This window comes from Pan troglodytes, chromosome 4, assembly GCF_028858775.2.
Source record: "Pan troglodytes isolate AG18354 chromosome 4, NHGRI_mPanTro3-v2.0_pri, whole genome shotgun sequence".
Lineage (NCBI taxonomy): Eukaryota > Metazoa > Chordata > Mammalia > Primates > Hominidae > Pan > Pan troglodytes.
The window spans coordinates 177423075-177436767 of NC_072402.2; the positions used below are offsets into that span (position 1 = coordinate 177423075).

Genomic DNA, 13693 nt, shown 5'->3' on the forward strand with positions numbered 1-13693 from the left:
TCTGTCTCCTGCCTACCGCCACCACCACCTACAGCAGACACACCAAACCACACAACTCGCTGATCCTGCTCTGTGCGGTCCTCACTGTGTGCCCTAATTAAGCCCAGGCTGGTTCCTAAGTCACTCTTCCATGCAGCCTTTTCAGCTCTCCCAAAGGTAAAGTGGCAGCTCCGCAGGCATGACCCAGAAGGGCCCTTGCGTACTCCCTCACTCTCCAGCCACGTCAGTACGCACATGAGGGCATAGCCCTGAGCTCCGGCGGGGCCAGACCAGGTCTCCATTAGCTTCAGCACTGCGAGCCCCGTGCTTGGCACAAGCCCGGGAGCCTACTTGGGAAACAGCATCTCAATGAATGAGGGGGCGTTGTCAACTTTTTTGAAAAACCTCTGGTATAAAGGATATTCACAACTTCACATAAAGTTCTGTACCTTATTATTTCTTGTAGTTCCTATTTAAGGTAACACATTTTCTAATATTTCCTCAGAAAAACTGGATATTAGATATAAAGAATTTTTAGGGGTAATTTAGTTTTTAAATCTACTTTATCTTGTTGCCTCTTAAAGAAATTATAGGCTGGGCCTGGTGGCTCACGCCTGTAATCCCAGCACTTTGGGAGGCTGAGGTGGGTGGATCACCTGAGGTCAGGAGTTTGAGACCAGCCTGGCCCACATGGCAAAACCCCATCTCTACTAAAAATGCAAAAATTAGCCAGGGGTGCTGGCAGGCGCCTCTAGTCCCAGCTACTCGGGAAGCTGAGACAGAAGAACTGCTTGAACCTGGGAGGCAGAAGTTGCAGTGAGCCGAGATCCCACCACTGTACTCCAGCCTGGGTGAGAGAGCGAGACCCTGTCTCAAATAAATAAATAAAATAAAGCAAAATAATAACCACTGCCAAAGAGAGCAGAGAAGTGCAAGTTCCCACTGCCTTTAATACTCATGTTGCAACTCCATTTTTAGGAAACCAAATCTGTCTCCTTCAACCACATTATTTGGCACTATCCTCCTCTCTGAAGTAGTCAAATGCAAGCAGTTTAAAGGAAAAGGTTGGAACCAGAGGTGCTGGGTTTGAATTCCAGTGGCCTTCTTCCTATGGCATCCCTCCAGAGTCACTCAATCCCTCGAAGCCCTACTTTATTCTTTTGTGTACATATATCTCACACTCAGATTGGCTACAAGGAGAATAAATACCAAGAGAAAGAAAAGGATCCACTATCCAGCAATACACCTCAAACAGAGGTTAATTTTAAATATTTTCTGGAATTGTTTCAAGACGGGCTGTGTGAGCAAAAGGTTATCAGGTTGAGAACTAAAAATTCAAAATTCTTTAGACAAGTGTTTCTCAAAACTAAAGCATACAACCTATTAATGGTTTATACCATCAATTTAGGAGTTAATGACTAATATTAACAACAAGGCACAGGACTGACTACATCAGAGAATACTGCATGCAGTCAGGGAAGTGTGTGAAATTTGTTTCAGTTACACATGGGAGTACTGGGTCACAACAGAAAATGTATCTCTTACAGTAGGAGATGGTTTTTAGAAAGTCTGAAAAACACTGCTTTTGATATTTAAGGTTCTAAAAGAGGTAACTGAAAGAGAACCCAACAGCTCTCCTCGGCCTCTGATCCCTCCTAGGAACAATTCAAGAGGGACCCTCAGCACAGGACGCATCTCAGAGCCTTCTACCTGATCTGAGGTCGGCCTGTGAACAGCTCTATCCTGTAGCTTCTGTCTGAAGAATCAGGTCCTGGTGCAGGCTCGCTAGCTTTCAAAGTGTCCCGTGTTTTGGACGAACAATTTTAACTACTACAAAGTTGTTTCTTTCTTTTTTTTTTGAGACAGAGTTTCACTCTGGTCACCCAGGCTGGAGTGCAATGGGGCGATCTTGGCTCACTGCAACCTTCGCCTCCCAGGTTCAAGTGATTCTCCTGCCTCAGCCTTAGCTGGGATTACAGGTACCTGCCACCACACCCAGCTAATTTTCATATTTTTAGTAGAGATGGGGCTTCACCGTGTTGGCTAGGCTTGTCTTGAACTCCTGACCTCAGGTGATCTGCCCGCCTCAGCCTCCCAAAGTGCTGGGATTATAGGCGTTAGCTACCATGCCAGGCCACAAAGTTCTTTCTTATATCAAGTGGAAATCTGCCTCCCTGTAGATATCGCCAGAGCTCCAGAAATACAGAGTAAGCATCACTCTGTATGCACTGGTTAGTCAACATGAGGCTCTTTTGAGTATTAAACCAGGCAATACGGGTAAAAGAGACCAGTGCAGGACTAAGATCTTGGTAGGCATTCAATAAACAGTAGTTATTCTCATCTTTGTTATTCTCATCTTTAAGAGTCCTTCAAACACCTGGAAACAGCTCTCATCTTACCCGGTCCCCTCTCTTCCAAACCAAGCATCCCCAAGACATCAAATAATTAAATTTTCAGACCCTTTTATGCTGAGTGTGCTAGTTTCTCAATATTCCTCTTAAAAAGAGTACTGAGCACTCAAGCCTGTAATCCCAGCACTTTGGGAGGCCGAGACAGGTGGATCACAAGGTCAGGAGTTCAAGACCAGCCTGGCCAAGATAATGAAACCCCATCTCTACTAAAAATACAAAAAAATTAGCTGGGCATGGTGGCGGGTGCCTGTAATCCCAGCTACTCAGAAGACTGAGGCAGATAATTGCTTGAACCCAGGAGGTGGAGGTTGTGGTGAGCTGAGATGGCGCCACTGTACTCCAGTCTGGGTAACAGAGCGAGACTCCGTCTCGGAAAAAAAAAAAAAAAGAGTACTGAGCAAAATAATTCAGAAATACTGAGAGTAAAATAGAAACATCATTCTTTTTGTATAAATAAAGGAGTTTATATATATAAATTTCTACTACTACACTAAGAGGAGGAAGCTGGGAGCTTCCTGGTGGACCTGCTACAAGAAGCCAGGGCTTCCTGACCTCCGGTCATGCCACTGGATCATTTGCTCTAGTTATTTCGTCACCTTTACCACTTCAGATTCATTTCCTCATGCCAAGATTTTTTTGAATCTTGAATAATGAGCTACCGTTCTCTGCAAATCTTAGAACGTGATTTCTATGAATCAGAATCCGGCAATGGGAAAAGGGCTCTAGGGGATACCTAGTCACGCCTCCCACTAAACTTCAAATCTCTACTACACATTTGTATATGTTCCTCAAATAAAAATAATAAAAATATTTATTTTTCTTATTTTGAGGGAACACTAGAGTGATACAAATTTCAGTTGGTAAATGCTGACATTTCACCAGGTTTATATGAACAGCCAAGTAGAGCAGAAGACCTCTTTTGGGAATTGAAATTCAGCAACCTCGCTCACCTAGGTACTCAGAAACCGAGGTGTGAGAGGCCAATATGTAAATATATTTACCTTGCATTTATTCACTTCTTTGACTACCATCCTGTTTATATTTGCAAAGTTTCAAAATTTACCAGATCTGTTTGCAGTGTTAAAAAAATTTAATGTATAATCAGTCGCAGTACTAAATAAACAGTATTTCATCATAACAGAAGGGCAGGACTCCAAACACAGGGGCTTTTTGATGGACTTCTGATTGAAGCCAACAGCACCAAGCCCTTGGTAAATGCACCGAGCATGGTGAGGGAGGGATGGGGGCCTGCACCCCTTGTGGGGATCCTCCTTGTGTAGTTAGCAACCCACCCATGACAGGGGGCCCTAGACCACCTGGGTCCCACACACTGCCCTTACATCTTGCCCACAGGGTTTCAACAGTGAGTAGACAGGGTCAAGGACTTGCTTGAACAGTAATATACAAGAACAGTGACTAGTAACACTGCCAGAAAGGTAAACTACTCTAGTAGGTATATGCACAGAGGTGGAGTTTAGTATCAATTTTCGGACAGTCATTAAAATGCCAAGAGATGAAATCTATTTATATATGACTATCTTACAAATGGATGAGGTTACCCAGAAAATTAAGCCAGGGCAATTAAGGTGAAAAAAAAAATCTTATTTTGGTTGTAAGTTTATTGGTAGATAAAGGCAAAAACAGAAATAAAATAGATGTTGAAAAATTCATTAATAACGAATAATTACAAATTTATTTGCTAAAATAAACTTTTCTCTGGAATAAAATCAGTAGGAATTTTTCATTGATATTTTTGAGAAAAAGACATTGGGTAAGAGTACTATTATCTTTCCTATCATCTGCCACAATAAAAACTGCCTTTAAAAAGATTAAGTAATTCATGCTTACTGTTAAAAAAAAAAACACAACACATAAAAGCACAAATTGAAGAAGACGTTGCCCCGGATTCTAAAGTAAGATAATCACCACATTCTGGTGAGCATCCTTGCTCGTATCCACATGCGTGCATACACAACATGCACGCACACACACACTCTCTCCATTTTTCTCTCTAAATGGGATCATGATATTGTCCTTCAGTGGTTTTGACTGAAGGCACAGAAATAATAACCAAATGAGCAACTGTGAAATCAACCCTCTACAACTGCTAATGGGAGAAGGGTTGAACTAAGTAAGGCATGGATCTAAGATCCATGACTTAGATTCTGAGTCATGCAGGTATTTAGGCATGGAACTAAAATATTACGGCCCAGATACTATGATTTCTAATAGGTAACATGTCTACTGAGCACTCTCATTTTAATCTGATGCATGAACTGAACATCAGACAGATTCTGAGTGGCAGTCAGGTGACTATTAAACTACCCAATAATTCTCGAAAAGTGCCTAGTGTAATTATTTGCTTGTACTGGTTATCACTCATTTGTGAACTTTTTAAGAAGTAGGCTTGTATTACTATCTTGCCTGATGGGTTAGCATGGGAATAAGCAAAAGAGGTGGCTGTGGGTGAAATAAGTGTTTCCCTCTAAACTCAGGTTTGAATCACAGCTACTCACAGAGCTACTATGGTACTGTGTCCTACTTCACGGAAGAAATTAAATTCACTTCCCAGACAATAAAGGCAGATGGTCATCTGACTCACACAACTTCAATGGCACTGCAGTGGCTTTGGCTTGGCTAACATTTATTGAGCACTTCTTATGTACCAGGCACTGTGCTAAGCATTTTATAGGCTGATTCTCATAACAACCCTGCGATATGGTCCTAGCATTATCTGTTTATGAATGACTACAAGGAGCTTCAAATAAATATAACTGCCCAGGTCTTACAACTGAAAAACGGAGGAGCTGAGAGTCAAATCCAGGTGTGTGTGAGCTAGAGTCTAAGGAATTAGGTGCGCCATGCTGAAGGAAAACTGCCTGGGTGGCCAACAGCAGCAGCTAGTGGTTCACCTGCTGGATGAGGTGCAGTGCTCCTCTGAGGGCTGGGGAATGCCACCCGACCCTGACATCTGTGAGCCTCAACATGTATGGCTCACAGATGCCAGCGGGCACTTCTTCCAAGTATCTAGCCCCAGATGAGGTTAGATCGAATAACACATGCCACTGCAAGTGGAGGCCACTTGCCCATTGTTTCTATAGATGTCAATTACAGTTTCTATAGCCAGACAATGGGCAGTCAATTACATCAACTGCATGAGGTAATCAGTTTGGTTATTACTCATCAATTAAAGTATCAGGACGTAATTGAATATGGAGATCACGTGAATTCCACCCATACCAACCTAGGTTCAAATTTGGGCAGGACCCCAGGGTTGCTTTCATCTCTAATTAGTTTTCATGAATATTGGTAAAAGAAAGGACTGAACGATATCCTCAGTAAATGTCCAAAATTTAGAACAAAACAAAACAAAGCAAAAATAAATAACCCTTTCTATACCTTATCCCTATGGAAAGCTACTCTTGGAACAGCACTGGATCAAAATGGACCATAACAGTCATCTAGCCCAATCCTCCATCCTCTGAAAACACCTCACTACAGCACCCCTGACAAGTGACATCCAGCCTCTGCCTGCATTCCCAGTCCTGAGCGTGCCCTACAGCAAACCATCCCGCCACTAACCAACCTCACCGACAGACGTCCTTCCTTTTACCGAGGTGAAGCCTGCCGTCATGGAAGCCTGCTCTTTGGTCGCCATTTTGCCCATGGAGATAGCGCTTAGACTTTTCTCTTCCTCCTCACAGCTGTCCTAACATCTGGAAACAGCGGGTCTTTTAAACTGCTTCTTTCCTGCAGGCCAAGTACCCAAGGCACTGGTCCTGAGCACAGGCACGGCCGCCGGGGCTTCCCCAGAAGCGAGACATGCCAGGCTCCAGATGTGTGTGATGAACGCAAAGTGGGCTCTTCCCATCAGTGGTGAGGATGCTGACAGCCTTTTACACTCTAAGACTATACTGCTCCTTTGCCACTTGCGTTACACTGCTGATTCATTCTAAGCCTGTGGCTAATGAAAACCTCTGGATCTTTTCTCAAACGGGGCTGCTCTTGTTGAATAAGGTGAATTCCCAATCTATGTTACTGACTAAAAATATATGCTCATGAAATAAAGTATTTTGCTAGATACGATCCCATCAGGATCCGTATGAAACTGGTAGAAAGCCAGTTCTCACCACCTTCATGAAAACTGCTCCATGTGTTTTCCTGGGATCATCTGGCACATGCAATCCAAAAACAATTTGTTACTTACTCATTAGCATTCAAGCTAGCTGTGGCTCTGATGATCATGTAGCAGAGTGTGAGGGCACTGAGGAGGCCAAAACTGGCAATAATAAACCATTCTTCTGTTGACAAAGGAAAGGGAGGAAATCACTCTGGGGAGAAGGTTTAAGTCAAATTGATGCCAACATTTCCCTCAAATGCAACGAAGCAGACGTCAACGGAGGTGTAAGCCAAGATTGGCCCAAGGAAGTGAAGCAGGAGGTTTGCCAGAGAGCTACTAACTGGAGAAGGTTAGTGGAAGTACTGGTGAAAGCTGCAAGGGAGAAAGGAAAGCATGGCCCAACCATTTCTTCCATTTAGGTCCTGAGGTCTGTGAGGAGTGTAGCCACCAAAAAGTGTGCGGTGAAAATATGTATATAAAATTGCACAAGGACATAGATTTTTTTCATTGTTAATGTAAATGACAGTAAAGTAGACTAAGCACATTTATAACCTTCTTTCCTTCTTCATTCTGTCATTTCTGCAGGGCTTTCATTCTTAGTCAAAGGCTGAGGAGCACGGAGCAGCGGTTCTCCAGGTCCTGTGGGTGCTCCCAGCCGTCTGCGAGCCGGCCTCCCATGGCATCCGTGGCTACATTCTTCTCTCTTATGCATGGGCTTACTTAGGATATTTACGTAAAAAGGACATCTCACTGGTGTCTCAAGAAAGTAGAAACTACTCTTCCCAACCCCTGCCGAGGAGCAGCACTGGCTGTCCAGGCTGTGACAAGCACAAGTAGGTGGGGCGGGCGACTGACCGGGTACTTGGCCACCACAGAGCTGAAAACCTCTGGTGCTTACAACAATAAGGATGTTTACTAGACTGTCTCTCTCCATCCAGATATTCTCCTTTACCTTTTCAGAGCCTATGTTGTCAAGGTAACATTTTAAAAACAGTATTTATTGAGAACCTCTAAAACAACCTAAGAACCAATCTGACTTGCTAAAAAGTCTTAACTATAAAATATTTCTTCGAGTACACACTGACTAGGGCTGTTTTAACAAAATGTTATACAATAAAATTACCTATATATGTGCAAGAAGGCAGAGAGAACTCTTTACACGTGGACTGCCAAATGTTTTATGCACGAGCTGTACATAGCATGTGTGTTTCTCAATCTGGGTTCCACAAATCCTAACCCTGCATGCAGAATTGTGTGTGCATAGGCATTTTTCTAGAAAAACATACTTTTGTTAGATTTTAAAGGTGGTGACTTTCAAAAGGTCACGCAGCACTGCTCCTGGGGACTTCCGGTCCGGAGAGTGCTCTAGGAGCATTTCTCTGCCCACCTTAGCTTGTGTTATTAAGATGTTTAGTAAACCCCTACCTTTTAGACACCAGTGCAGCCACGGCCTCTCAAATTACAAACTTCCTCATCAGTAGATTGAAGCTTTTTATTTAATCAGCATGAACATTCAAGAACACATATAAAACCCACCATTTTTACCTGTAATGTTTTAAGTTAGGGAAAATGTATATGGCATTTAAAAAAATCAAGAGCCGAATGTCATCATCATCAAGGAACTTAACACAGTATCCTCTTTTTTCTTCTTGGAGACTTTTATATACGATATGCAGACTACCTTGTAGAACTTCGTCACATCTATGCTTCCAAATTCTGAGTCTACCATCCCGTATTTGCATGTCTTTGTGTGTGTGTGATTGCAATTTTAAAAACTAGTAACAAAAGGAAGTAAACACCATCATAAAACACCCAATATGCTGGCGGCATTTCCACAGTGCCCCCCTGCAGCCGGCCTGGCTACCTCTGCCCCCAGTGCCTGCTTAGCACAGTGCCTGGCACACAGTGGGTGCCAGCGGGATGCATTGTGGTTGCTACGGTGCCCAGGGCTTCGGAGGGAAAGCAGAGGTAGCTGTGGTTTAGTTCAATCACCTGGATTTTATTTATTAACATCATGTGCAAATTCTGCTAAAGGTGATTAATTTGGTACACGAAGTAACTTTTTTTCATCAAAGCATAAGATTTTGAAAGGACATTTCTACATAAAATGTAACGGGATCAGTACTTAATGTAGTAAGTAGTAGGTGCTCAATAAATGTTTGATCAATGAAGGACCTGAAAAACTCACTAATAAACCAACAACCTTTGTGTCCTTTATTACTACTCAATCAAGTTTTAAAACTGTAGACCATAAAACCTCAACGCCAAAGTAAGAAAACCATGAAATGCTATTAAACGAATCGAGAGATGGTGAGAAATGAGCCAAACTACACTCAAAGCACAGTTTTCCATATTGCATAGCTGAATGAAGCCTCCCTGAGTTTACACAGATGACAGAATACAACCTGGGCAATCATTTTCTAATAATAATGTCTGGTTGGTTAAAAACATGAATACTTTGATTGAACAGACCACACGAGTCTTAACATGTGAGGAGAAACATTTTGTAACAGTGTCATCCATTTCACTGACTCCCAGACTGGAGAAGGGTCCCACGAGCCTCAGGGCGTGACGCGCTAGGCAAGCAGCAGCAGGTGCTGGGAAAGGCAACAGCAGAGCAGCGACCAGGAAGATGGGTGAAAGGTTGTTAGATGAAAGGAACATGTAGAGAATGGAAGCGAAGAGAAGAGCTGGCTTGTTGAGGGCTGAATGTCTATGATGCCTACACACACGCTGTCAGCTCACTCACACCGTCCTGAGGCACCGCCATCAATACACTCAGCATTTCTTTCCTGCTAGTCGACAGTGCAATGTGAAGACGTTCATAACTAGCTCACGGTATTTTTTTTTCAGGCAGATTGTCCTTTGGCTTTTCTCCTACCTCATGTACAACTACACCAAAGAGTTAAGTGCCAAGAGACCAAACTTCCATAAAAAATGTAAAATAAAGTGCGCAACAGGCTATGTTCCAAGAACTGTGAATTTTTAGGTTCAAGTTCTAGATGAGTTTCCCACTAAGTAGCCTGTAGCCCCGGAGGTGGAGAGCACGAGCGCTCACAGCATACAACACACCAGCAATACTGCTGGGGGACTGTGTCACCTTCCAACATCTCCCTTTAAATGCCTGTTTGTAATGCAATGATTTCAAAACAAGGTTTATAAAACAGCGACTAAGACAGACCTCTGAACAGCTACTCATCAAATGCAGCTATTCCTATTAATTATACACAAACACACCAGCTACTTATCATAAATAAAGTTTCATTCTTCCAAATACCTGTTTTAACAGCAACACACATCACTTTCTTGGTTACGGTCTGTGTTGCAGGCTGAGGCGAGTGCCTTGACTCTCCTGATGGTCCCGAATGCCCACATAGGCAGCCACATGCCCTGTGCCTGAGCGGAGGCCCCCACTTACTTGTTACTGCAATGTTGATTTCTCCTGTTCTCGGAGTGAGCTCCCCATCCTGAGGAAGAGGCGAGATCCCCGAAGTTCGAAGTGGCTCTAGGCCGAGGGAGTTGTCGCCGGCGAGGTCGCCGAGGGCTGATCTTCGGTTAACAGCTTGGGTTCTGGTGAGCCTTTCCATATCGAATGCTACGTTATCAGTACACGGCAAATTCGGCTGCAAAATATTTCCAGGTTAAAAATAATTGTAAGGAAAACACAACCTTTCATAAGATTCTAAAAAAGATTCTAAACTTTGACGCCCTGTTGCAAAGACCTTACCAGGTTCTTTTCCTGTGATGTCCTCTCATTCATCTGCCCACCTACCTACTCCTTCTTCTCTCACCCTAAGAGTTTTTCTTCAAAAGGCACAGAGATCTCCTCTCAGAAATGTTACAAAGGAAAACTACAATTCATTGCAGATCAGAGAAGACTGGTCATGGCCCACAGGCACAGGGAGTCGTAATCATTAACATAAAGATAGCAAACATCCAGTTTAAAAGAGTAAACTATTACTTTGCTTCATGGTAAATGTCCATGTTGAAGAATCCCAGGTAATAGAAAACACCTCTTTCATCCTACTAACTTCTCTAAAAGCCCCATTTATCTGGTAGTCAGTTTTTAAGTATCGTCTGCCTTTAAACACAAGAAAAGCATAAAACCAAGAATAGGTCAAAGTTGAAAAGACTTTTGAACTGTAAGAAAATGATCTGTTTCAAAACCTAAGCACCTAATCCTGAGGGAGAGGTATAGAGCTGCTTGGGGCCAAAGTCTACCAATTAAAAAGTGAGCACCAAAAGTCTTCCGTTGTAACAATGTGGCTATTTGTTTACCTAACAACCTTTGGTTCTCTCAGCAGGCAGCAGCAGGCAGCACATGAGAAGCACAGCTGGGAGGGGTGGTTGTGAGACGTTTATATGTTTATAGAGAGAAGTTTCAGCCAACCAAACCTGGAACTAATGGCTTCCTGGGCAAAAGAACTGTTTCAGGTCATCTCAAAGCCTTATTTAAAACAGCAAAAGGCAGTGTACTAAGTGATGCTTAGACTCACACCCAGTTAAAAGAGGTTTTTTAATGTTCATTACATTTAAGGATCCAATGATAACCTGCAATACATTTTAGGAGGATTTTTGTTATAAACAGAGGCGAAAAGTATTAGCACTTAATATACTTAACAAACAGGCTGGGCGCGGTGGCTCACGCCTGTAATCCCAGCACTTTGGGAGGCCGAGGTGGGCAGATCACGAGGTCAGGAGATCGAGACCATCCTGGCTAACACGGTGAAACCCCGTCTCTACTAACAATACAAAACATTAGCTGGGCATGGTGGCGGGTGCCTGTACTCCCAGCTACTCTGGAGGCTGAGGCAGGAGAATGGCATGAACCCAGGAAGCAGAGCTTGCGGTGAGCCGAGATCGCACCACTGCACTCCAGCCTGGGCGACAGAGCAAGACTGTCTCAAAACAAACAAACAAACAAACAAAAAAAGAAGAAGGTGGCTAGCGGTAACAACAGAGGGTAAGTTACTGTTTTTCAAGTTTCTACACTGTTGGCCGGGCACGGTGGCTCACGCCTGTAATCCCGGCACTGTGGGAGGCCGAGGAGGGCAGATCACTTGAGGTCAGGAGTTTGAGACCAGCCTGGCTAACATGGGGAAACCCCATCTCTACTAAACACACAAAAATTAGCCAGGTGTGGTGGCAGGTGCCTGTAATCCCAGCTACAAGGGAGGCTGAGGCATGAGAACTGCTTGAACCTGGGAGGTGGAGGTTGCAGTGAGCTGAGATCGCACCACTGCACTCCAGCCTGGGTGACAAAGGGAGACTCTGTCTCAAAAAAAAAAAAAAAAAAGAAAAAGAAAGTTTCTACACTGTGCTAGGCATCATGGCAGATGCTCTATGTTAGAGCAGTCTGAAATGGGGGTGAGTTTGCTCCCTGGGGGACATCTGGCAATGTCTGGAGACATTTCTGACTGTGTGGCTGTGGTGCCGTGCTACTAGCATTTAGATACTGCTAAGCGGTCTACGATGCACAGGACAGCCCCCACAAGAAGGGACTGTCCAGTCCATGGTGTCAGTAATGCCCGATACTTTGAGAAATCCCATCACTACTGACATGATCTCTGGAGACAAAGGACAAATGGGGCATTACTGCCCAACTGTATACACTGAAACTGTGTTTGACAGTATATTTAAAATAAGATGACGTCGCTCTCCTTTGGGTTGCAAGCTAAAATGAGCTCATCTGTTGGATCAAACTAAACTTTTTGTTCCATAAGGAGATCATTCTTTCATTCTTTTTTGAGACCAGAAACTATGTTATTTTCCAATAAAAAGCATAACCCTGGCTATACATGCTTCTCTTAAGCAAGGGCTAACGAAGGTCCTTGGTTACTCAAGTCAGTGTTGACCTGGCACCTGCCACAGCTGGACTCTGGCACGCCTGGTGACAGCCCCCGCCAGGCTGTGGTTGTCAACAGTTCTCCTTGGGCTCCAGTCACTGCCTGCCTTCTCTGCTTGCAACTTACCAACCCTCAAGAGATCAAAGTCAAACTTCAGGCTAAAGAACATAAGCAATGACATCGTTTTATATTATGCCAAGCACAGAGGAGTTTACGACTGGAATAGAGTCAACAGCATACAGCCTACCTTCTAAAGGTAGGTACTGGAATGAAGAAAAATCATGTCCTTCTCTCTTTCTTCATCCCATACTCATCGACCAACAGAAGCACCCTTTTAAAAGTGGACCATGCCAGGTGTGGTGACTCACGCCTATAATCCCAGCACTTTGGGAGGCTGAGGCAGGAGGATCACTTGAGGCCAGGAGTTGAGACCCACCTGAACATCTTGTCTCTTCAAAACATAAAAAAGTGGCCAGGCACAGTGGCTCACGCCTGTAACCCCAGCACTTTGGGAGGCAGAGGCGGGTGGATCACCTGAGGTCAGGAGTTGGAGACCAGCCTGGACAACATGGTGAAACCCTGTCTCTACTAAAAATACAAAAAATTAGCCAGGGGTGGTGACGGGCACCAGCAATCCCAGCTACTCAGAAGGCTGAGGCAGGAGAATCGCTTGAACCTGGGAGGCGGAGGTTGCAGTGAGCCAAGATCGTGCCATTGTACTCCAGCTTGGGCAACAAGAGCAAAACTCCCTCTCAAAAAAACAAAAACAAAAACAAAAAAGTTAGCCAGGCATGGCGGTGTATGCCTGTAGTCCCAGCTACTCAGAAGGCGAGGTGGGAGGACTGCTTGAACCCAGGAGTTCGAGGTTACAGTAAGCTATGATTGCACCACTACACTCCAGCTTGGGCCACAGAGTGAATCCTTGTCTCTTAAATTTAAAAAAAGAAAAAAAAAGGCCTAGTAGAGTTATTTACCTTCTCTTCCAGGAGTTCTCTGAGATGGGTTAGACTTCTTAGTAATCTGGCAAAAAGGTCCTGTCGGGCTTACATGGTTACATGGCAAATACAGCCAGTGTTTTCTTGTGTGTCTTAGTCATGCCTCCTATTATGCCAATTATGTTATATTGTATTACACATACATATAATAATATACAAAAGTGGTAACAAATAAAATAGGAAACATACCACAATTCCCAGGGCCTTCAATATATTAAGTTTGCACATAGGACAGGTACAATGTTCACTAAGCCAGGGATCCACGCAGGATTTGTGGAAAACATGCCTATAAAATAATGGAGAGTTATGTCACAAGTTACATTCCGAGAAACTTATTAGGCC

General features: G+C 43.7%; 1 protein-coding gene across 3 annotated transcripts in view; it reads right to left on the minus strand.

The window, feature by feature from the left end:
* Positions 1-13693, minus strand: part of RNF130 (ring finger protein 130) — a 161121-nt gene that overhangs the window by 45319 nt on the left and 102109 nt on the right. For 2 of the 3 annotated variants that reach the window (XM_009450321.5, XM_009450322.5), the window contains exons 6-7: positions 13541-13637; positions 9929-10133 (exon numbers count right to left, since the gene is read on the minus strand). In XM_009450321.5, the coding sequence (XP_009448596.3) occupies positions 9929-10133; positions 13541-13637 (302 nt within the window). Of the gene's footprint in view, positions 1-6597; positions 6692-9928; positions 10134-13540; positions 13638-13693 lie in introns of all 3 variants that reach the window. The other variant, XM_001143540.8, reaches the window with a different exon arrangement.